Source organism: Strongylocentrotus purpuratus, unplaced genomic scaffold (genome assembly GCF_000002235.5).
Source record: "Strongylocentrotus purpuratus isolate Spur 01 unplaced genomic scaffold, Spur_5.0 spur5_scaffold_15, whole genome shotgun sequence".
In the NCBI taxonomy this organism is placed as follows: domain Eukaryota; kingdom Metazoa; phylum Echinodermata; class Echinoidea; order Camarodonta; family Strongylocentrotidae; genus Strongylocentrotus; species Strongylocentrotus purpuratus.
The window spans coordinates 28261454-28283496 of record NW_022145600.1 but is presented as its reverse complement, the minus strand read 5'-3'; the positions used below and the strand labels follow the sequence as shown (position 1 = coordinate 28283496).

The following is a 22043-nucleotide window of genomic DNA, read 5'->3' as shown; positions in this document are numbered from 1 at the left end:
TGGGTTATTAATGTAGACAAATGCTCATGTACCCTTTACAACTCTTTTCATGTATGTTATTACCAAAGAAGAAAAAAAGCCAGTCAGTCACTCAATAGTGTCTGACAGTGAAGTCTAGCAAGTAAACGGGTTTCCTTGCATAATTTGAATATGAGGACACTGCTAACGTTTAAATTTCACAGATAGGACATACATGACACATTCATAATTCCTGCAAAGTTCTACAGAATTTGAGGTTGGCTGCAAAAGGGACATAGTACCTTTAAACAGCAATCCAAACTGTGTAATGAGTTAGTTTGTGTGAGAGCAGAAAATGAGAGAAACAGAATGGCAAAAGTTTGAAATACATTGATTGGACCATTAAAGGGAGTTATGAATGTTTGAAAAATGAGAGAACTAAATCTACCAGGTTTGTGAATCTGAAACTGGCATTTTGGTCAATGGATTGTGACAAGTAGTCGTGTACAACGCTTTTGTTTCTTGTTTACAAAAAAATGATTAATTTCTGTTTTTCTCCTTAGTCCCATTTCCCTTGGGTTTACCACTCTAAATTTACTAAGGATCGCATTATCTTCATCACCTTGAAGCGGCACTTAACTGGAAGAAGAAGAAGAAGAATATGATAAGTGCTCTTGAGAGAAAAGACCCTCCTGACTCAAACATTTTGAAACATTTACATTTTAGCCATTTTGTGAGTTGAAATAAATGGGACAGTTATTCGGCACTGCCTCACAGGAACATTTAAGATTCAGTCAATTTGAAGAGCCCATATTGCCTTCAGCGAATACAAATTTTTAAAATTGATAACTTTCCTATGTTTTGTCAGATTTTAATTCAACTTTTACCAGTCTGATTTTTGTCTATTGAGGTTGAATTTTCCTTTAAGTGGGAATGTCGTGGTCGAGTGGTTTAAGGCGCTCGACTGTAGATGCGAAGGTCGAGGGTTCGAATCCCGACACGGCACTAATATCCTTTGGCAAGATATTTACCTGCACTTGCTACTCTCCACCCAGGTGTTAAATGGGTACCCGGTAGGATGTGAACGTTCATGTGGTTAGTCGAGCAAGTGTGCGCTTGTAAAATGGCGACTGGCTGGAATGCTCCCCGGGAGTGGTAAATGTGCACACATTGCGTGCGGGTAAGCCTGAATCCGATGACCGGGGTAATAATATATCTGTAAAGCGCTTAGGCACATCGTTGGATCGGTGTATAGAGCGCTATATAAAAACACGGATTATTATTATTATTATTATTATAAATACTTTTTTCTTTTTATTACATTAGAATAAGGCAAGATTCAAATCAAATTCTTGTGTGATTCAACATTCTCAATGACAATTACTCTGTGGCCAATATCCCACACCTATGTAACCATATGTCAGAAACCTTGCCCTAACCCTGTACCTTTTGACAAAATAAAAAGTTTTTCTCCTGCCATAGAGGATCAATGGATTAGAGGATCAATTGAAGTACAAAATAATGGATCATAACTAACACTACTAGTACTGTTAGGGATTGAAGTTCATTCAATTCATTCCACACTGGACAGCTTTCAACAAAGCTTTTTGGGGTGGAACAAATTCATGATCCAAGATTGAGATGTTTGGCCCATACTTTTTTTAAACCAACACATACATAATCAATAAAACAAAATGCACAGCAGTTCTGAAGAATTCCTATGCAAATACTGCATAGTTTTTATTTACTTTCATAATCAAACGACATGATATATAAATAGTACATCGGTTCCAGTTGGAGTATAAAAAAATTGTCCCTACCATAATTTCAATATCTGATATTTCTCCCACACACAATAAGTAACAGATGCTTTACAAGAAATAGAGGGGTTTTGATACAATTAAGCATAAATGCCAGTTTTGGAGTATTCAAATATCAAAGCCAAGATTGTCAATATAGAGACCCACTGCAAAAGCATACTCTATTAATTAAAGCGATACTGTACTAGAAGTGCATGTACCACCGCAAAATCCCCTCCAGCACCATCTAAGGTCATCTATAGCAGTATAGTCCCGTAACTCTCTACTTCTCTAGCTGCGCTGTTGGTTCTCGCATCGACTTCTCTGTCTGCAAAGTGGAAATTAGGTATCGAGTTACGTGCTGTTGGAGAGTTGACCATGAGATGGCGCTGTGCAATAAACAGTACGCTTGGGCAGAAAGTTCATTGGTTCAGTATCGCTTTAAATTATCAATACTAGAGCAGGCAATTGACGGCCAGAGGTGCGTTGACGAGTCTCTTCACACTGAGGTACAAGCCAGTTTGGCTCAAGTGCACAAACATGTTAACGGCAGCCATAAAGACAAGGATATCTAACCAGGCGTCTAGGTGTTGTCTGTTCATAATTTTGTGCATTTTTGGCAACAATTCACCTCCAAAATGATAATATCATCATCAGATATGTAAACTCTTTAAAGGTAAAGACCGTCATGCGATTGCATTGTGAAAGAAACGTTGTGGAATCGATCAGAAAAGGTTGATCATCTAGCATCTAGCATCTGCAAGGTTCTGGAATCATCAAAATGATAAGAAATTTGGCCCATTCTTCGTAAAGTTACAAGCACTATACACAGAAAGATGTATATGGGACTACCCTATATCTCTCACAGACCATGAGAGAAACAAATTTACCAAATATGTGAATTAGTAGGCGGTTTCCCGGCAAATTTGTTATCATCATGTATTAGTCAAAACATATTCTTTCACATGATTGGTAATGAGAACTTCCATTTCATTTTTTGAAATTGGGGCGTTTCCAATACTGGTCTTTACCTTTAATGTACATGTAGTTGGTGACGTATGGGACAAGATAGAGTGATGTCGCCATCTCGAGGAATAGAAAGAAAACATGTTTTACAAAGAGAGGCTTGAAAAACAATAATTTGGGGGAATCAAGAGGGTACTGACTACTCTATAACGATTGGCAAGTTGGCTTCGATAAATGACCCAGTCCAAAAAAAAATGACACTTATGTTGCATACATTTCTCATACATATACCGGTAGCTCACTGTACACTGAAAATGACACTTCTTTTTTTTTACATTATTCACAAAGGTTTAATTGAATAGCATACCAAAAACAGCTTACAAAAAAAAGTTAGTATGATACTGATAACATAGACATTATCGAGTTTACCCAAATGTATGAAATGATTGGAGCATAAAAATGTGTTGCCCATCTAAAACTGTCTATTTGTGAACTGAATTGGAAGACAACAACATGCAGTAAAAGCAATGTGGTGTTTGAAAACAAATTGCACATTTGTTCACTAGTAAATTAAATGTTTTGACTCGATAAGTTTCGCTTGGTGAACTCCGTAGCAGGAAAATGACAAAATGTATTGGTATAGTTAATCCAACGCAAATAAATATATATTTTTAATCAGATTTGTTATTCTTCCGGGAAATTAAAAATTAATTAAACCGTAAACATTTTGTGTACATAACGGACAATAATATGCCATTACTTGTTTAAACAACAGATTTTGAAAGCAACCATATATTGTATGATGGCCTAATTTACTATTCAGCAAAAACTTCTTCCTTCATCAAGTATTTTATCTTCATAATTTACATCCTTTAAAAATTAGCTTTATCAAAAATCACATCATTCATTTAATTAATTGCAGACATTGTATAGACGACAATCTATTAAGATATTATTGCAGCTTTTAACACCAGAGTAAAATGTTCCCAAAGAATGAATGAACCCTTCATAGTCTTACTGTTGCATAACACTTAATATTTTCAATACTAACAAAAAATGTAATGTGACATATTAAAAAGTGGCACTGAAAAAGAGTGCCTCTGCTAGGCTTGTTTCTTATGGAGCTCTCACACTCTGCCGTGTAGGCCTACCGTCCACCTGCCGGGCTATTAAAAAAAAAACAGAGTCCAGAACGTTGGGTTTTGAACGAACTTGTCCCCGGCCGCAAAAAAAAAATCATAAAATTAATCTTTTCACCGTTTCGTTGCCATCTTCTGACCGTTCTCACCGGGCGCATACCGGGTGTTGAACGTGCTTCTACCGTCTTCACCGCGCAGATTGACTTTTGTTGAAAATTTTGGCCGTTTCCACACCGGGCCCATACCGGGTCTCGAACGTGTGCACCGGGTTTGTAGCAGCCACCTACCGGTCACTTAGCGTCCCCTCACCGCTCGGAGCGTCCTGTGAGCGAGTCCCCGGACTGCTGACGTCATGACACGACTGCCATAAATACCCCGATTTGAACGGCAACGGTCAGTCCGCTCTCTATTTTTCATCACCGTTCTGTAACGGGTTATGAGCGTGTTGTGAACGTGTCCATACAGTGTGACCGTTTTCATAACGTATTCATACCGTCCTCATACCGTTCAACACCGTCCTCTTGCCACTTACTTGCGGCCGGTGCCAGCCGGCCAAAGTTTTGAACATGCCCAAAACTTTCGCCGGGTCCCACCGGGTGTAAATAAGCGCCAACGCCCTATTAACGTGTTGCCCGCTTTGATAACGAACCACCGTGTGCCCTCGCCGTTCTCCACCGTCCGCAGACATTTTCGCGCACGGTGGCACACGGTAGGCCTACACGGCAGAGTGTGAGAGTCACTTTAGGTAGAAACTATTCTTGCATATTTCAATTATGGAGGGGGGGGGGGGGGTGCATTAAATAAACTATTTATCCTGACATCATTTTCTTACAGCCGATAACTTTTTAGGCATTATGCAATTTTGCAGGATCCAACAATTTAGCTGAAATATGAATCCCATCTCCCTCGATTGAGTTGCAATATAAATCCCAATTTATCAAGTCCAACCTGTCAAGAGTCGATAACATCTAATGTATGTTTAGCACATAGTGTAGTGAACGTGAAGCATGGGTACTTTGGTTTGTACATGTATGAAAAGTAATGAAATAATGATATGATCACACAGGCATATTCATGCAAACTGAATCAATCTTTCAATACATTTTACACGTTGTATACTTAAAGATTGTATAGGCATGGCAATGGTAACGTAAGTGGTGACATGATCATGTACATGTGGGAAGGCCGGCCCCATTTGACTGATTACAGTAACAAGTCGTCCCCATTGGTCTCCAGAAAATTTTGCGGAAAGGGGATCGGATTTCGGTCTTAAAGTTCCCATCTGAAAAATCTTTGCTACTGGTAATGAGCTTTAAGCACCAATTTTCTTGGTTCAGAATCACCAAAATCAATTTTCCAAAACCCGTTTCAAATAAATTTCAAAAGACCAATTTGGGAATGCTTTATACGTGCAGTTATCATCATCATCATCATTATCCATCAATGGGATAGGCTCTTTAATCCTTATTTTATGAATATAAGCTACAGACTTTTCAATTTATTGGGGGGGGGGGGGCATGAAAAAGAAACATAAATAGTATCAAAAAGTTAGTCATTTGTGTTTGTTATTGAGAACATCTTGCTTTTCATTAGCTACATCCTTGAGAATGTTGACCTTTGGGGCTAACTGTCAAAATGTATTTCAGAGGTAGTTACTGAGATCTATTTTCCTTAGACTATTTATGTCCTTCATGTGACATTACTCATACATCTCAGAAGTTTCATCAAAAGAGAAAAGAAAATCAGAAGTAAATCCCCATAATTTTTTGTTAAATCATCAACAGAGGTAGAACGTATTGACCTGAATGAGGCTTAAACATACCTGTAGTTCAATTTTTTGTTATAATTCCTATATTTACTTTTTAAGATAAAAGCTACCAATCAGAGTCCACTTTTTACCATCTTTAGGTCATAGTATTCATACGTAAGTTTATCCTGGATTAAGGTTTAATCATGCCGAAGGTCCAATGATTTATAGAGCGCCTAATTTCAATCTCTTTACTCCATACAAATGATCGTATGCCTGTAACAATATGATTAAATGAAATTAATCAAGTCATGATTTTCAAATCAGAAATTGATTTCACAATGATTTCCATTTGTACATGTAGTTAGAGATTGATCGTATTTCCAGGGATGCGGAGATTGGAATTTGGCGCTCCATAAATTAGAGGACTAAATCTAGCACGTCAGTCAGGGTTTAAAGCCATTCTGTACTACACGCACTACAAATCCCCTCTAGCACCATCTCAGGTCAGCTGTAGCAGTTCAGTTCAGTATAGCTTAAACCTGGATTAAAGGTATTACAAAGTTTTGGGAAATTTTGAAAAATGGGTGGATAGTAATTCTTTACAATTTTGATATATTTGGATGCCCTGTGGATGTTTTAAAAACACCAGAAATTTGAGCCCCTAAAACACTTCTGCTTTCGAGAAAAGTTGAATATAAAGATTTACCGGTGCTCCCGGTAAATTTTGATAAATTTCAAATAGCTCCTACGGCCGTACAATGGTAGCTGCGACCATAAAAATCTCGGAGTATGTAGTTGTGGTATATAATTTCCGATCGAGAATAGCTAATCGGTCGATTTTAGTCTATAAACATTGTTTTATAGCTTAATTAATATCTTGACCTTGAGAGGGAGCTATTCAACATAAAGTGTTTATTATTTACAATTTTATAACTTTAGAGTCGATTTCGACCGCGACAACGATCACTGAATATTGTAGGATCGTATATGCTTCCAATATGTTCATTTGAAACAAGTTCATGACCCCATACCAAAACTTTGTATTACCTTTAATGTTAATTCACATTTATGAATACTGGCCTCAGTGTCATATTTCTGTCAAGATTATCTTCTAATCAACACCATGATCTCTAAATCTCACTGATATTGCTACTTGCTAGAATAAAAAAGTGTACTCCTAAAAATGTCTAGTACGTGTAAGATTGACCATCCAATGGCATCATTACTGGTAGATGTACATACTTGCTGTGTTTGAAATGGATTCCCTGCAAAACTGCTTTGATGGTATTCTATTAACGTTTGAATTTGTATAACAAAGAGTGAGAAAATTGACAGGAGTTTAGGATTGATAGACAGGAACATACTTAATAAATCTAAGACATTTACTTATTTCAAGAAGACGGATAATACCCATGATTCAAATCGCAGCAACATGACAACTATGACAATTGAACATCAAAACATCTTAGAATAATACATACTTTACAATGGCAATGGCATGTAATGTCCCATCCACACACAAATACAAAACAAATGGATCACAAATTCACGATACCCCAAAATAAACTTTTAAAATCGAATGTAAAATGAAATATGAAAAATATTACTTTCATGAGAATGAAGGCTTTGTGAAAAATGTATAAAACACTTGATTTGTGCAAAAATATAAATTTTATACAAGGCACATGATGGAAGACTTACAAAATAAACAAAAACTGACCAATAAACAAACTGGAAAACATACGTGACAACGAAACTTGATGTGCAATTGCCCAATGGATGTTTATCGTATTTACGGCAGTGCTATTGTCTTTTTCGGCTCGGATACCGAGTAACATATGGACAAACTGTATTTACCAAGCTGGACATTTACACGTAGATGTAATTGATGAAGTACGTGTACATTTAAATTTCTGTAGACTTGATATATAATGTTGGTGCTACATGAATGTTCGAAGCAACCAATACATGATTCTGCTTCTGTGCCTGCTTCTTCCTGCCACATATACAGGTCTCCTGAGTTCAAAGGTCACAAATGCAAATTATAGGTCACGGTACAAACTGTTTGTAAACTTCTGTCGATAGTGGTTCAGAAGTACAAACGTCAATATGAATGTGTAGTTTAATTTACAAGAAATGTGCATACTCTCTCCGCAATAAAATTTTCCTTCAAGAACAAATTGTGGAATGGTTCTGCACAATATATTTGGAAGCATACACAGGGTCCGTCTCACGATACATCAATAAGATAAAGCAAACCTCCATAATTCTCCCAATAAACATAATGGAGATGTGTGTGGTCATCTAAACCTTCAATTAAGCGTGTATGTCCAGCAATGATATGACTAGCTTCTATACAAGGAGGCCTGGGTGGAGTCCCGAGGAAGCTGTGCAGTACTATAAGGCACCGATGGCGCAAAAGGGAACGGAGGGCGGAAGAAAAGCCCCTGCTGTAGCATACTCTCTGCCTGACTGGTAGGTATACCTGGGACAAGCCCCTGCAGGAAGGGCGACCCAGCCGGTAGGAATGTTGGGCGTGGAAGCATAGGGTAGTAAGGGAGCATGGGAAACCTAGAGAGGTGACTAAGATCAGTCAGGGGTTGGAGAGGCTTGCCCATGCTGTCTACTGCCATCGGAAGACTGAGAGCTGCGGGGAAGTCCAGAGGGAAATGTTGGGGGACGAGATCCTGGGCCAAGGATTTGGGGGTGGGGGCCTTGGAGGGGTCGACGACGGGGAGTTTGTGTAGAAGGGAAGGATGGGTCTGGTTAGTGGCTGGGTCAATGATACCCTGAGTGATGGAACCTCGAGGATTGGGTGTCATCTTCACTTTAGGTGCCATGCCAAGAAGGGAAGATGAAGCCATCAGTGGGGCTGAATGAGTCGAGTGCAATGGCGACGAGGAAGAAAGCATGGCATGGTGCTCGCGAGAGTTGGAGAGAGGAGACGAGGAACGCTTGCGGACTTTCTTATCGGAAGTTCTTAATCTATGCACTGGAGAGTTCCTTATCACATTGCTTGTGGAATGCAAGTTGGCATTACTGATGACACTCGGCCTACGCTTCCCATAAACCTCGTCTTCTAGCACATTGTCATAATACCTCTTCAGCTTCTTAGGCATGCTTAGGTCACAAGGTTCCTCCTGCTCCGGAACGGGTTCATACTTGACCGAGCGAGAGGAGGATGCAGAGGAGGAGGAGGAGGAAGAGGAGGAAGCAGATGAGGAAGAACGTATTGGTGGTACTATAGAAGCATGAGGTTTGACTGGAGTTGGTTCTGGTAGAAGAGATTTGCTTTTTGAATCATCAAATTCATACTGGCTTAATTTGTTAGTCACCTGAGTTGGGGCTATACTCATAACAGCTTGGTTATTGAGTTCTACTGGAGGGCGGTAGAGGAGAGGGGATTGTGGTAGGAATGTCATATGATACGGTGATAGGAACCGTGGTCCTGCTCCCAGCAAGCCTGGCATCTCTGCCACCACTTTCTTGTAGTGTTCTTGCTCAGCTGCAAATTGCTCTTTCGTCATGTTGCGTAAGATGAGGTCGTTGGGTTGCACAGCGCTTGCAAGTGGTGAATTGATCAACCCCGATGGCACATCACTTTCCAGCTTCACCTTTTTGGGATGCGTGTGCTGTATGACTGATGGGCGTGGAAGGAGGCTTTCCTGACTCCCTAACCTCAGGTCACCCATAGTGACATTGTTCAGATGGTTCACAGGGCTCGCACGACTAACATGCTTGCTATCAACTCCTCTTGAAATATGCCTTGAATGATCTACAAGACCTCTTTCTTCTTTGACCACTGAGTTATTCATAACTGAATGTGTTCTCTCACTTTTGATAGGCACTGCCTCCTCTTGTTTTACCTCTGCTATTTCTCCCTGCTGCATCAGTGGTGCCCCGCCGCTCACCTTGTCCAAAACGGTCGATGGCTGCGACTGAGGAGCAGGCTGTTGCTGCAACGGTTGTTTCTGGTCCTCAGCAGCCTGGTGGCCCAGTGCGGGACTCTCCCTCTCCTGTTTGGGTACTGTTGTAGCTGCTAAGACGGGTACCTGAGGTATGGCCAGGATGACTGGACCCATGTTCTTCAGACCGAGATGATGATGGTAGAGGTGGCTTCCCCCTTGAAGCTGAACGACGGGCGACTGTGGTATCATGGGAGGCATGGTCATGATGGGCATGCCGTTGATGCTCATCGCAGGCTTCACCTCTCCGCTGACAGTCATTGATGGAGTTATAGTGGCTGTGCTCGTTGGCACAGTGGTAGTTACTGTTGACACGGATGCACTTGTGTCTCTCATGACGACACTATTCAATCCTGCTTGCTCTAGCATCTGAAGAAAAAAAGGAAATACACAAGGATGGATTTAAAATTTAAATTAAATCCTGACACTGTATGCAGGGCAATCAATATATGTACTTTAGAATGTAATGAGCTCCAGGCATCACAACCTTCAGAGTTCTTCTCACATAAGAATCCCATTACCTACCTAAACAAATTAATTGTTTAATGCGAAGAATTTGTCAACAATTGCTAAGAGCAAAAGGTAGCCAATTCATTTCCCCCTTAGTTTATAGGTTTCAACAACTCCATGGACACAATCATTAAATATACTGTATGTAAAGGTGTCGTGGTCGAGTGGATACGTCACTGGACTGTGGATCACAAGGTCCGCGGCTCAAGTCCCGCCAAGGCACTAATGTCCTTTGGCAAGACATTGGCCTACATTTGCCAGGAGAATCTAAAGCTAAGGTATTACTTATAGATTAGAGTCTCTGAAATGCCCTGCTTAACACAATACTAGACTTGAAGCAATCTCTTACCTGCTCTTGCGCTCTCCTCTCTGCTTGCCGCCATGCCTCAAGCTCCTGAAGTTGTTCTCTGACGTGTTTCACCCTCGACCTCTTCTTATCTTTCTTGTCCTTCTTCTTCTTCTTGTCCTTTGCACCATACATGTCTGCTGGTTTGTCTGGCATGCGAAGGTGCTGCTCAAATGGAAAGAGCAACCTACAAAACAAGAAGACGACAAGATTAAAAACATTTTTCCCCTTCTAGTACATTTATTTTATTTATTTATTAGTCTTTTTTTAGTAGGGTGGCTCCATCAGTAGTTAAATACTGTTTTCAGTGGAGGTCATATCTTATTCCGTACTTCATCTACATTTCTATTATTCTCCAAGTCCTACTTATGGTTCTCCTTCTTTGGTCCAAGCTTTCTTGGAGACCAGTTTGTTTGCAGAAACCTTTTGACTGATTGGTTGTGTGCCCTTAATGAACGAGCATTTAGATGAAATTTACATTTAGCACAGAAAAGTAGCTGCGCTTTATACCCGTCTTTAAAACATATATACATGTAAATACACTTTCCCCACATATCTCTTTTTTCTATTCCAAAGCATTTCATTCTAGTAATTTGAAGATTTTTCTCGATACATGGTAGGTGAATAAGGGTTTTAATTTAAAGCCCCACTGTACTACTTGTAGCTCCTTGCTCCCTCTATATAGAAAATGCCTAAGCGGTGCCTGTTGGTCCCCCATGATCCTCTTTTTTCTTATGTTACTTGAGAGCTGAGTTGATGAGATAACCACCTGCCAGTGACCATGCAGGGTGGTCTAATCCCTCCTGATCAAACTAGTACAGATGGGATTTAAATAGTTTTAATGTTTATAGTTTTATGTGCAAACCTTTCATAGTGTTTCCTGGTGCATGTTGCAGCACTGGTACTGTTAGGGTTTCCCCCTAGCTGATCATAGATGACCTTCCATTGTTTCTGTGATGTGATACTCCTATAGCCACCAAGCTTGACAGCCAGCTCAAAGAAGGCAAACAGATCAACTGCAGGCAACAACAAAAAGAGACAATAAGATGGATTTGTATGAAGTTACATCAGTTGGGGTGGTTTAAAGCGGGACTGCACTACTTGTAACTACTTGCGCCCTCTATATAGCAAACAATGCCTTAGCGGTACCCGTTAGTCCCCCATGATCCCCTTTGTCTAATGTTAAGTGAGAGCTGGTTTGATGAGATAACCACCTGTCAGTGACCATGCAGGGAGGTCTAATCCCTCCTAGCCAAACTAGTGCAGACAGGCTTTAATCATTTGACTTTCAATTACATATATTAAAGTTACTTAGTTGTTGTTTTTTGGTCTTATTTTGTGTGAGTGAATGTTGCTTTGGTATAATTTCATGACTTGTTGAGATAACATTTATGTTCAAAACAAAGCCTGCAACTCTGGGTACTTCGATAACAAATATAACAAATATAAAGTAATCTAAAACACTAAAAATAACAGGGCATGGCACAAGGCTCTAGTACTCATAAACTTTCAAATATTTCCTCCCCCCCCCCCCTCCCCCATCCATTAAAAAAGGCCATTCTTAGTAGTTCAATTGTCCAATTTGCAGGCCAAAAAAATGAAAAGGTTAAATTCCAATGGCATTTGAAAGTAAATACTACTTTAGAACTTCCCTAAAAAAAGGGGGCTTGAAAATGTCTTTAAGTGGGAAAATAACGACTATTAGTTGTTAAATCGACTTAAAAGCTATAGAGCCAGTAAGAAATAGTTTGATTTTCGGACCATTGTACCGAATGACCGTACGTTTTATGCTGCGCAAAGATTCAATCAGTTTAATTTTGGCCAATACAAGAAGTGGGTTATTGATGTAGACAAATGCTCATGTACCCTTCACAGCTCATGTTATGTATGTTATTACCAAAGAAGAAAAAAAAAGCCATTTTGTCACTCAATAGTGTCTGACAGTAAAGTCTAGCAAGTAAACGGGTTTCCTTACATAATTTGAATATTAGGACACCGCTAACGTTTGAATTTCACAGATAGGACATACATGACATATTCACATTCCTGCAAAGTTCTACAGAATTTGATGTTGGCTGCAAAAGGGACATGGTATCTTTATCTTACGCTGTTTGAATCCAAGGTGTGGCACTCTGTCGATGGGTGTGTTCCTGTCCTTCATGTACTTGTAGAGGTGCGTAAGGAAGAGCTCCTCACTGGTCACTCTACCCATCCTAAACTCCGCCTTCAGCTGAGACAGGGTGTCGGCCCCACTCGACCCAAGCTCCAGTCGGTCTCTTGACCTCCGTGACCCGACCCTGTATGTCCTCTTGCTAGCAAGCAGGAAGGTGTTCTTTTTAATGGAAGATATGAACAAAATAAAATATTCCGTTAGGAGTTAGGATTAAAACACGCCTAATTTTTAGGTCAAAAACAGATAGGCAATTTAAGCATGTTTCACTGTATATGTATGCTATTGGATTTTAATCTTTATACTTTAAGAGAAAGTAGAGCTCTGGGAAGAGGTAAAACATAAATTGTGAGCATTATCATTGTTATTATGCAAGTGTGGAAGAACATCAGATAACAAATGTTCCCTGAAAAGCATGGCTCTTCAAATGCTTTCATATTCTAAATATGGCAAATAACAACATAAAAATCGGGACAGATTTTTATCCCACATGTTCATGTAGCCCCATATACATCTTTCTATGTACAGTGCTTGTAACTTTACTTAAGACTGAGCCAAATTTCTTATCATTTTGATGATTCCAGAACCTTGCAGTACACACCAATACGCTAGATGATCAACCTTTTTACATCGATTCCACACCGTTTCTTTCACGATGCAATCGCATGACCAGAACTCAACTTTATCTTTAAAAGTAAACTCTGATTAAAAGTAAGAACCATCATGGACATGAATCTATTATGTAGTGATTCTCCAGGTAGTCCACGTAACTTCAACTTATGTCATTTACTTTTGCAGCAGTTTTTACTTTAACTATTCATTTGCATGTCATGAATGTATAAAACATATGGAACATAGAAAAAGAAAATTTGCCTGGTGCAGGCATTAATTAAGCGTCACCCGCATCAATCTAATAATTTATGTACCGTTACAAGGGGCGCGTGTCCCATATTAGTGACAATGATATCTACAACTGCAACTACGGAAGGATCATTAGCATTAATTGCTGAACAAGATGATATCGATTCCTTTTCCTCATAAACTCCAGTGCTCCGTCTTGCAAAGAGTTGATATCAATCTCAATTATATACATAAGACATAGGATACTACAAACTTACGATTGATTGGAGGACTTGCGATTGATTTGGATCAATCGTAAGTCTTTGTAAGACGGGGCCCTGGAGACCACTTTTAACAGTTCTATTCATCATTATCCTTATTGGAGATATGGGTTTGGCCCTTGATGCTGTGGACCGAAACTGTAGTAAAACTCACCTGAAGGTTATGTGAGCCGGTGTGATTTCTAGGTGGTTCATACCGATCATCATCTGATTTTAACTTCACTTTCTTCTTCCTTGGTCTACCTTTCAGTTTGGGAGCTATACAAAATCAAATCAAATGCAAAATATCCACATTAGAAATATACAAATGCAATCATCATATAAACATAAAACTTTTAAAATGGCATTATATTTGATTAGAGTCCAAGCAACAAAACAGTGTGTATGTTTTCAGGGTATGGCAAGTCAGGTTAGTATACAAGCAAGTTACCAATAGTACTCTGCAAAGCCAACTGCAGTAGTAGCTCCAGGCTCTATTTCGTGGTATAGGGAAAGGATTGGGTTAGTGATGGGTTGTAGGTTATTTTTAGGGTGATGATATCAAAGGATTCACCTAGTGTAGAAGATTACTCTAAGCCTGGCATCATCGGCTCGAGATTGCCAAATATCCCGCTATTTGAACCATCCCGATCGCAAATTATCCAGCTAATTTGCGTCTACATCAGCCCGCAGTTGCAATTAGCGGGATATTTGGTCAAGAAAACATCCCAAGAAGTCTTGGTCTTGTTTCCAAAATAGCCCGCTATTTGGGAAATAGCGGGCTAATTTGTGCCTGTCCGAGCTAGTTTATGAAGAGCGTATTGGTCTGGTGGAGACGCAATTTTGAGCATCAGGATAATATCCAGAGTCTGAAAATAGCGGGTTATTTGGCAAACTCAAGCTGATGAGGACAGGCTTATCGAGCTATTGTCTGTAAAATATTTGTCTCACCATCCTCTGGGGTGATAGTGAGCACTAAAAAAAAAATTTTTTTTCCCTCAACCATGCCCCCCTTGAGTAAAAAATGGAATCTAACAACATCCCCCCCCCCCCCTTTTTGAGTAAGAAAGTTGGGAAAAATAGGGAAAAATAGGGGAAAATAGAGAAAATAGAGAAAATAGAGAAAATAAGAAGAAAATAGAGAAAATAAGAGGAAAATTTGAAAAAATAGGGATAAGATTGGGTAATTATCAGGCCTGCATCCTACGTACACCTACCTGTATATTCACACAACCTCTCGTCCTCCTCCATGATGGGATGATCAAACTCGTCCCGGCAGAAGAGCAGCTTGGTGTGAGGGTGGGGCATGGAGAGGAGCCCCAGGGCCTTCAGGAGGGGGTTGCTACGCCACTTGTCCCCCTGCTTCTCTATCCTCTTCAGGTTGCCATGGTAACGGCAGTAGCTGGGGTAGCTGACCACCATCAGCTTCTGGTCCTCTTCCGTATCTTTGCAGGGTTCTAGAATGTTCAAAAGGGTTTGAAATATTTTTAAAGTTAGGACCAGAGTCATCATACTGTACAACACAGGGCTTGACACTATAAACAGGCGCCCAGTTCACATGGACACCCTGAGTCTGCCCGGACCCCCACAATTTCAAAATTTAAGAGTACAGCTCATGCATACACAACCGAGACCCACTTTAGTAAAAAGGTACTTTGGAGCCCTGATACAGTCATTCAGAGATATTCTATTTAACTTGTAGTTGTGTCTTGTTTTACTGCTGTTCTTTTATGTTTCATTTTCTTTCTATTTTTTTTAATTTGTTTTAATTATTTTTTTGGGGGCCGAGTTTGTTTGCAAACTTGTTTAATGTTCAGAATTTTCACAATTTATCTCATATACATTTAAATTTTAATATACCCATGTGTTTACTCTGAAAGTAGTTTTATTTGAATTTTTTAATGCTGCAGTTCAATTATGCCCTTTTGCTGTATTCTTGTTCTTATTTCTATGCTTTTGTTTTCTAATAATACCAATATTCTCACGTAGCAGATAATAATATACACATAATATCAGTAGATTGTACATCATTTGCAATCTTTGGAGTTTGGAAGAATTTATATTAACTTGTATGTTTTCAGTGATTAGGTAACCATTTTGAATTTCTGTGGCAATTCATTATTCATGACCTTGCCTTTTATCATCCACACAATAATTTGGTTTCCACATGTGTAAATATCACACAAGAAGCACATTTATTATTACAACTTGGGGAATGCTATTTAAATGCTCTATTGTAATCAGATTGATAGGCAACAACATATTCTGATATTGTAAAATCAAACAAAATTACATGTATTTGATTTTGTTAATCCTGTACAGGGATGGGTTTTTTTTCCTGCATAATGGATTAAATTTTTTCTCACTTTATCCATGGTACATGTATATGGTATTGAAAAACATACCGGTACAAACATGTAACACCAACAACAGATATGGTTTACACATTGCCAGTAAACATGTACTCATTCTTTTTTTGTTCGTCATAAACATATGGTACCCATCTGGCTAATAAAATAAGAAACTTACAATCTGTTCGAAAATTCTCAATTAGATTGAGGCATCTGTGTCTTTTCTCCTGTATCGGTTGTTCAAATTATCATTGAATGGAATTATTCTCATTACTATCCTTAAAGGGGAAGTCCACCCCGATAATTGACTGGTATTAAAGGGAAAGTCTACCCTAATATTAAAGCCCATCTGTACTTGTGTACAGGAGGGATTAGACCACCCTGCAAGGTCACTGGACAGGTGGTTATCTCATCAACTCAGCTCTCAATGAACATAAGAAAAAGAGGATCATGGGGGACCAATGGTCACAGATTAGGCATTGTTTGGTATATAGAGGGCGCAAATAGCTACAAGTAGTGCAGTGGGGCTTTAAGTTGGTTAAAATAAAAGTAGAAAAATGAGAGAAAAAGGTTAGTGACAGTTTGAGATGTATACAAGTTTATAGCTACTGGTATTTCAAATTGATTTCATTTATATTACAAAAGACCACTGACCGTTTGAGTTTGTGGCTTGTTCATCTGTACACCTTAACCTGCTCAATGGTAACTCTTCAATAGCATCTCCATCCTGATTCTTAATAGACGCCACACCCTCGAACGTAAATGCCCCGCCCTGTTCCTCTGTGGTGGTAGTAGTGGTGGCGTGGTCGCTGGGGCAGATCGTGGGGAAACCATCGATCCACCTGACATCTTCCATGATCACCCATTCGAGGAGGTCTTCGATGCTCATGATGGCCTTGCCGTTGACTGCTATCACTTCATTCTGAAAGATTAACAAATGAGAAAAGTATTGCCATTAGTATGAATATAAATGGAGAAACAAACATACATGTAAGGGCACATGTCTGTATACTATGAAATACATTTGAGGGATTCAGTGTTAACATTTGTGGGCCCAAGTACAACACATGTACATTCAAGATTCAAGGTTTATTTTATTCAATATTCAGTCTTTATGGCACAATTTTAACTTAATAAGTTTATTTTCATATTTTGAAATTAAGAAATACAGCAATAAAGGCAAACAAAATACATGTAATTAAAGAAAGAAGGAAAAATGGAGATTGCAAGGCAAGGACAAAATAATGACACAATAACAATAGTATTAATACTAATGTAGACGAATTCAATGAGTATAACTATAAGAATTGTTTACTGTTCAAAAGACTAGCTAAGAAGGGGAGTTGAGTGCGCTAAATACAATGTACCGTTTAATTTGTCAACATAAATCCTGAATTACTACATCATGTGCAGACAGGTGGGGAAAATCAATCTAATGACCTGAAAGGACCTTGTATATGATATTGTATGCGAAACATTTATCACATAGATAACCCTTCTGACATTGACCTAGATTTATTGTGTTTGTTATCTACACGACACCAACCTACCCCAACATCCCTGTCATGTCGTATATCTTTCTAAAATTTACATTGTAGGCCAGTCAAATGTACCTGAAGAAATGCTTAAATTCCTTCAATGGGGAATGTAATGTATTCATTGCAAACAAAATGAAATCATTGAATACAGATTTCATATTAGAATGAAGGTCTATTGTTCATGCATACCAGTAGATGTACAATGAATCATGTTTATTTTGTGTCATTTCATGCATATGATTCATGATTCTCTGTATTAAATTTTAGAAGAAAGACAAAGTTTATATACATTGATGAAATGCCACCTTATGAGCACAAAAAAAAAGGGGGGGGGGTGAATCATATCAATTCACCTGAAAATATATTTTGGTCACAAATGACATGCTCTACATAAATTGTGACAATTCACTGACCACAGGAAAACCCTAGGGGTAAACAACAGAGTGACCTTTGCCTCATCTGAGACCATTTGAAGGAGCTTGAATCATTCATTACAAGGCAGGTGTTCTTGGGCTAATAATATTGTTGCAGCCAACAAGATGATCCCTAATGTTCTATTCATACGCTGACAAGTACATGACCTTCCCCCTCCCTTTCCATACACTCTCTCTCTCCCCACCGCCCCCCTCTCTCTCCCTCCCTCCCTCCCATCTCTCTCTCTCTCTCTCTCTCTATGATACTATCTCTCCCTCCCTCTCTCCCTGTGCACTGTAACAATCACATATACATTTGTATTTGTTTTACCAAGGACTTCCTAGTAAGTCCATGGTTTTACTCACTCCCTTGGTATTTAGATTGTTCAAGCAATTACGCAATGCTATCTAATACTAACTTGATAAAGGGCAAGGCATTTACACAAATATTAAATGCACATGTGCCAGAGAAGATGTGGAAATGACAATTACACTGCAGTTATTGATGATCGAACTAAACAGGAAACAGAAAAATCTGCAAGACCCTAAAGAAATCATCCATCAGGGGTAATACTGTGCACACACTTGAAAGTGAAGTAAACATGCATGTTCAGTCAAACCTGCTTTTAACGACCGACCTGTCTACAAAGACCAAATTTTGTTGTTTCCCTTGGACGATCGCTATAGACAGGTTTCACTGTAGTATGTACATGTAGTAGGCTTGAAGTTGATAACTCCATTTGATGTTAAATTTGTTGTAATAGGTTTACCCATTATCATTCTATAGCAATCCATGCAGTATTTCTTTGGTCCATGATAGTGATAACATTTCATAGTTGGACGGTGGGGGGGGGGGGGGGGGGTATGATCAATATAAACCTACTGTCTTTGCTCTCATTCTCATTGACCCTACAATATAAACCTACTGTCTTTGCTCTCACTCTCATTGACCGGTTGACTTCTGAATTCCCTAAATCCTATAAAAACAGGAGCCACCAAATTTATGTAGGCAAAGGCAATTTGTAACAACGAATAGAAAAGAAGGGGCTCAGGGCACTTTGCTCCTAAATTACATGGAATTTTAAAAACCTGTAGGCCTACAGTAATAGAAGGAAAAATTGAATGTGATATATCTGTTGAATTCTATTCATTCTTTGAATAAAGAGATTTAAATTGGCTTTAATGCCCCTCTGAACTAGTTTGGCATGGAGGGGTTAGACCCCCCCCCCCCCCCCACTTCAAGGTCACTAGACAGGTGATTATCTCAACAAATCAGCTCTCGATTAACATAAGAAAAAGGGCATCATGGGGGACCAATGGTCACCGATTAGGCATTGTTTGCTATGTAGAGGGCGCAAGTAGCTATACATGTAAGTAGTGCAGAAGGGCTTTTTAAGATCTTGATTCTCATGAATAAAGATATCTAGCTATGACGATCTAGCGGCAATATTTGTGGCAAATATGTCTCTGTATCCTCAAACAGGTCTTGGGTTTCGTCAAGTACCATGACTCACCGAGACAGAACCCACCTCCAGTGGCAGAATTTTAATTGGACTCGAAGCTCAGGAGGAAAAGACACGGTTTAGTCACAAATAAAATAAAACTTCCCTCTTTCATGAACCCAAAAGTCATGTACAAGAGTACCAAGTTGACTCACGATGGTCATATAATGCATATATCCGTTGTCATGCAGGAAAACTAAACATTCAACCACTACTTTTTTCCTAAAATATTTCTTGGCCGACAAACCCCTTATATGAATTACATATGGTGATTATACACTGCAATATTTGACTCCATACTGTAGAAAGGCAAAACAAACAACAAAAGAAAAGCTATGTACATGTGCCTTTTGTTACCGGTAATCAAACTGTGAAATGTAAATACACAAATTTGCCTATCAAAAAGAGTATTAAACTACACCTGTAAGGTTAAATGCATAAATAATAAAAAGAAACAAACAAACAAAAAGGACAAACAAGACAGAATTTATACAATGTATATGTGTAGGCCTACATGCACTGTAACTGGTGTTTCAATATGCCCAAATTGCCTTTAATAAGTTGACTTCACGGACAGTATAAATTTCATGATAGTTTCCTCAATTTATGTTCACATGTAGAGCACTTAAAAATCTCTCTTTAAATGTTGAATAACTATTACAATAAATGAATGAACATTGAACAGTCATTATTTTAATTTATCAAGTCAATAAAAAATGCACTTTGTTCTTTGTATTTAATCTCTCATACTTCATAATGAACACTGATACTGATAGCCATCAAAATAATCTCATTGTATTTCCTGTCTGAAATTAAATATATCAGCCACCATCAGATGGAAGAGATATCGGAGCTACTGTGCAAGGGATAGGATTTCTGCAATGAACTACTATCATGGTTTTCTTCAGAGCACAGTATAGATCTCATGCAATATACTGTACTTCTGCACCATCTTGGTGTTTACAATAATACATGTAGTCTTTGGTTTCAGACTTTTGGCATCTTGCACATACTACAGGCACCATGTAAACTAATACTGAGGTTGTTGAAGGGAAATACAACCTAATAAGTTCTGTTTTTGTGAAAGCAGAAAAGTATTTAAAAAAAAAGAGAATGGAGAGATTTATGAAATAAATAAATAATAAGAGAGTTATATGGGTCATATAAAATCACTATAGCAAAGTGAATCACAAATTTGCAAGTTTGAAAGTGCATTGTGATATAACCACAGACAAATTTCCCTTTTGTTGTCTCCCTGATGTTGGTACTCTTAATGTCAGTTGATTATTACTTCATGTTTAATCAACAATATTATCATCAGAATCACCATCAAAATCCTCCACATCATCATCATTATTATCCTAATCATTATCATTATTTGTTATTATTATTATTATTATTATTAACATACGGTAATCATTATCATCATTATCATCATTCTTCTAATTCTGCTCACTATTTTTTATGCTTATTCTTCTTATCATTATTATCATTATGAATTTAACTTTTAGAATTGTTATTATTATTATTATTATTATTATTATTAATATTAATATTAATAGTAATATTATCATTATTATCATCATTAATCATTTTATTTTAATTCTACTTGTATTATTATTACACACATTTTGTCTTTCCTTATTCATTGCCTCTGTTTGATCTTTGAATATTTTCACCATTTACGTAAAACATCTTCAACATTCCAATAAAGAGGGTCTGAACTAAAAGCCTAGCTACATAGTAAGACAGTACAGTTTAAATTTGCTTACTGCTTGCTGCTTTTAATAATTGAGAGAGGACAAGAAGGGAAAGGGAACACTGGTTCTCAACTGAATATTAATTTGAGCCCAATAGCATGTACACATGTTAAACATGGACATTATTCGTAATGATGCATCAATACAACTGGCAAGTTCTAATTGTATTCACTGTGAACAGCAAGGGATTTAATTTCAAGTCCGAGCATATTATTGATATTCCTATATTCGTGGAACATCATCCTCAGGAGCTAGGCTCACACTCACAATACCTATGAATAATTTATGATAATCATTGCCTTAGCCATTCCTTTGGTACATACATGCAGGCCGAAGAGTTTATAATCAAGGGATGCGTGTGATGTCCATAGACAGCCAGTTGAATTAAAGGGCCACTGCTGAATACTTAAAGATGTAAGCATTCTCAAGAAACACAAATCAGGACAAATATATCTTTTTTTTCTTCAAATACTTGAGAAAAAAAATCAAAAACTAGGTAGGGGTATGAATAATTTTAATAGTACAGTATTAACAAGATGCCACCACATGGGGACTGGGTGGAGGTACATTAAATACAAATTGGTGTACTGGTAATGAAATTCCTATCATGCTATTAGAACTTGAAAGAATGTACCTTGATCGCTCTTGATGTATTGCATCCCAAACTGCCTATCCTATTGCATCTCAATAAAGCCGCCTCGCTCTGCTCTGCTCGCGTGCGTGAGAGTGTGTGACTGTGTGTGTACACATGTTCAACAACATACATGTAATAATCC

General features: G+C 38.4%; 1 protein-coding gene and 1 long non-coding RNA gene across 2 annotated transcripts in view; both read right to left on the bottom strand.

Moving 5' to 3' along the window:
• Positions 1 to 1663: 1663 nt before the first annotated feature.
• Positions 1664 to 3841, bottom strand: LOC115924211. Its single transcript, XR_004064212.1, has 2 exons — positions 2789 to 3841; positions 1664 to 2425 (listed from the first exon to the last, which is right to left on the bottom strand). It is a non-coding gene; the product is annotated as an uncharacterized LOC115924211 (long non-coding RNA).
• Positions 3842 to 7187: 3346 nt separating this feature from the next.
• The window catches only part of LOC115924210 (AT-rich interactive domain-containing protein 5B-like), a 31755-nt gene continuing 16899 nt past the window's right edge, over positions 7188 to 22043 (bottom strand). The window contains exons 3-9 of the mRNA XM_030986110.1: positions 16709 to 16976; positions 14921 to 15160; positions 13879 to 13982; positions 12540 to 12765; positions 11299 to 11449; positions 10437 to 10620; positions 7188 to 9946 (exon numbers count right to left, since the gene is read on the bottom strand). Coding sequence (XP_030841970.1) covers positions 7958 to 9946; positions 10437 to 10620; positions 11299 to 11449; positions 12540 to 12765; positions 13879 to 13982; positions 14921 to 15160; positions 16709 to 16976 — 3162 coding nt within the window. The 3' untranslated portion in view covers positions 7188 to 7957. The remainder of the gene's footprint in view (positions 9947 to 10436; positions 10621 to 11298; positions 11450 to 12539; positions 12766 to 13878; positions 13983 to 14920; positions 15161 to 16708; positions 16977 to 22043) is intronic.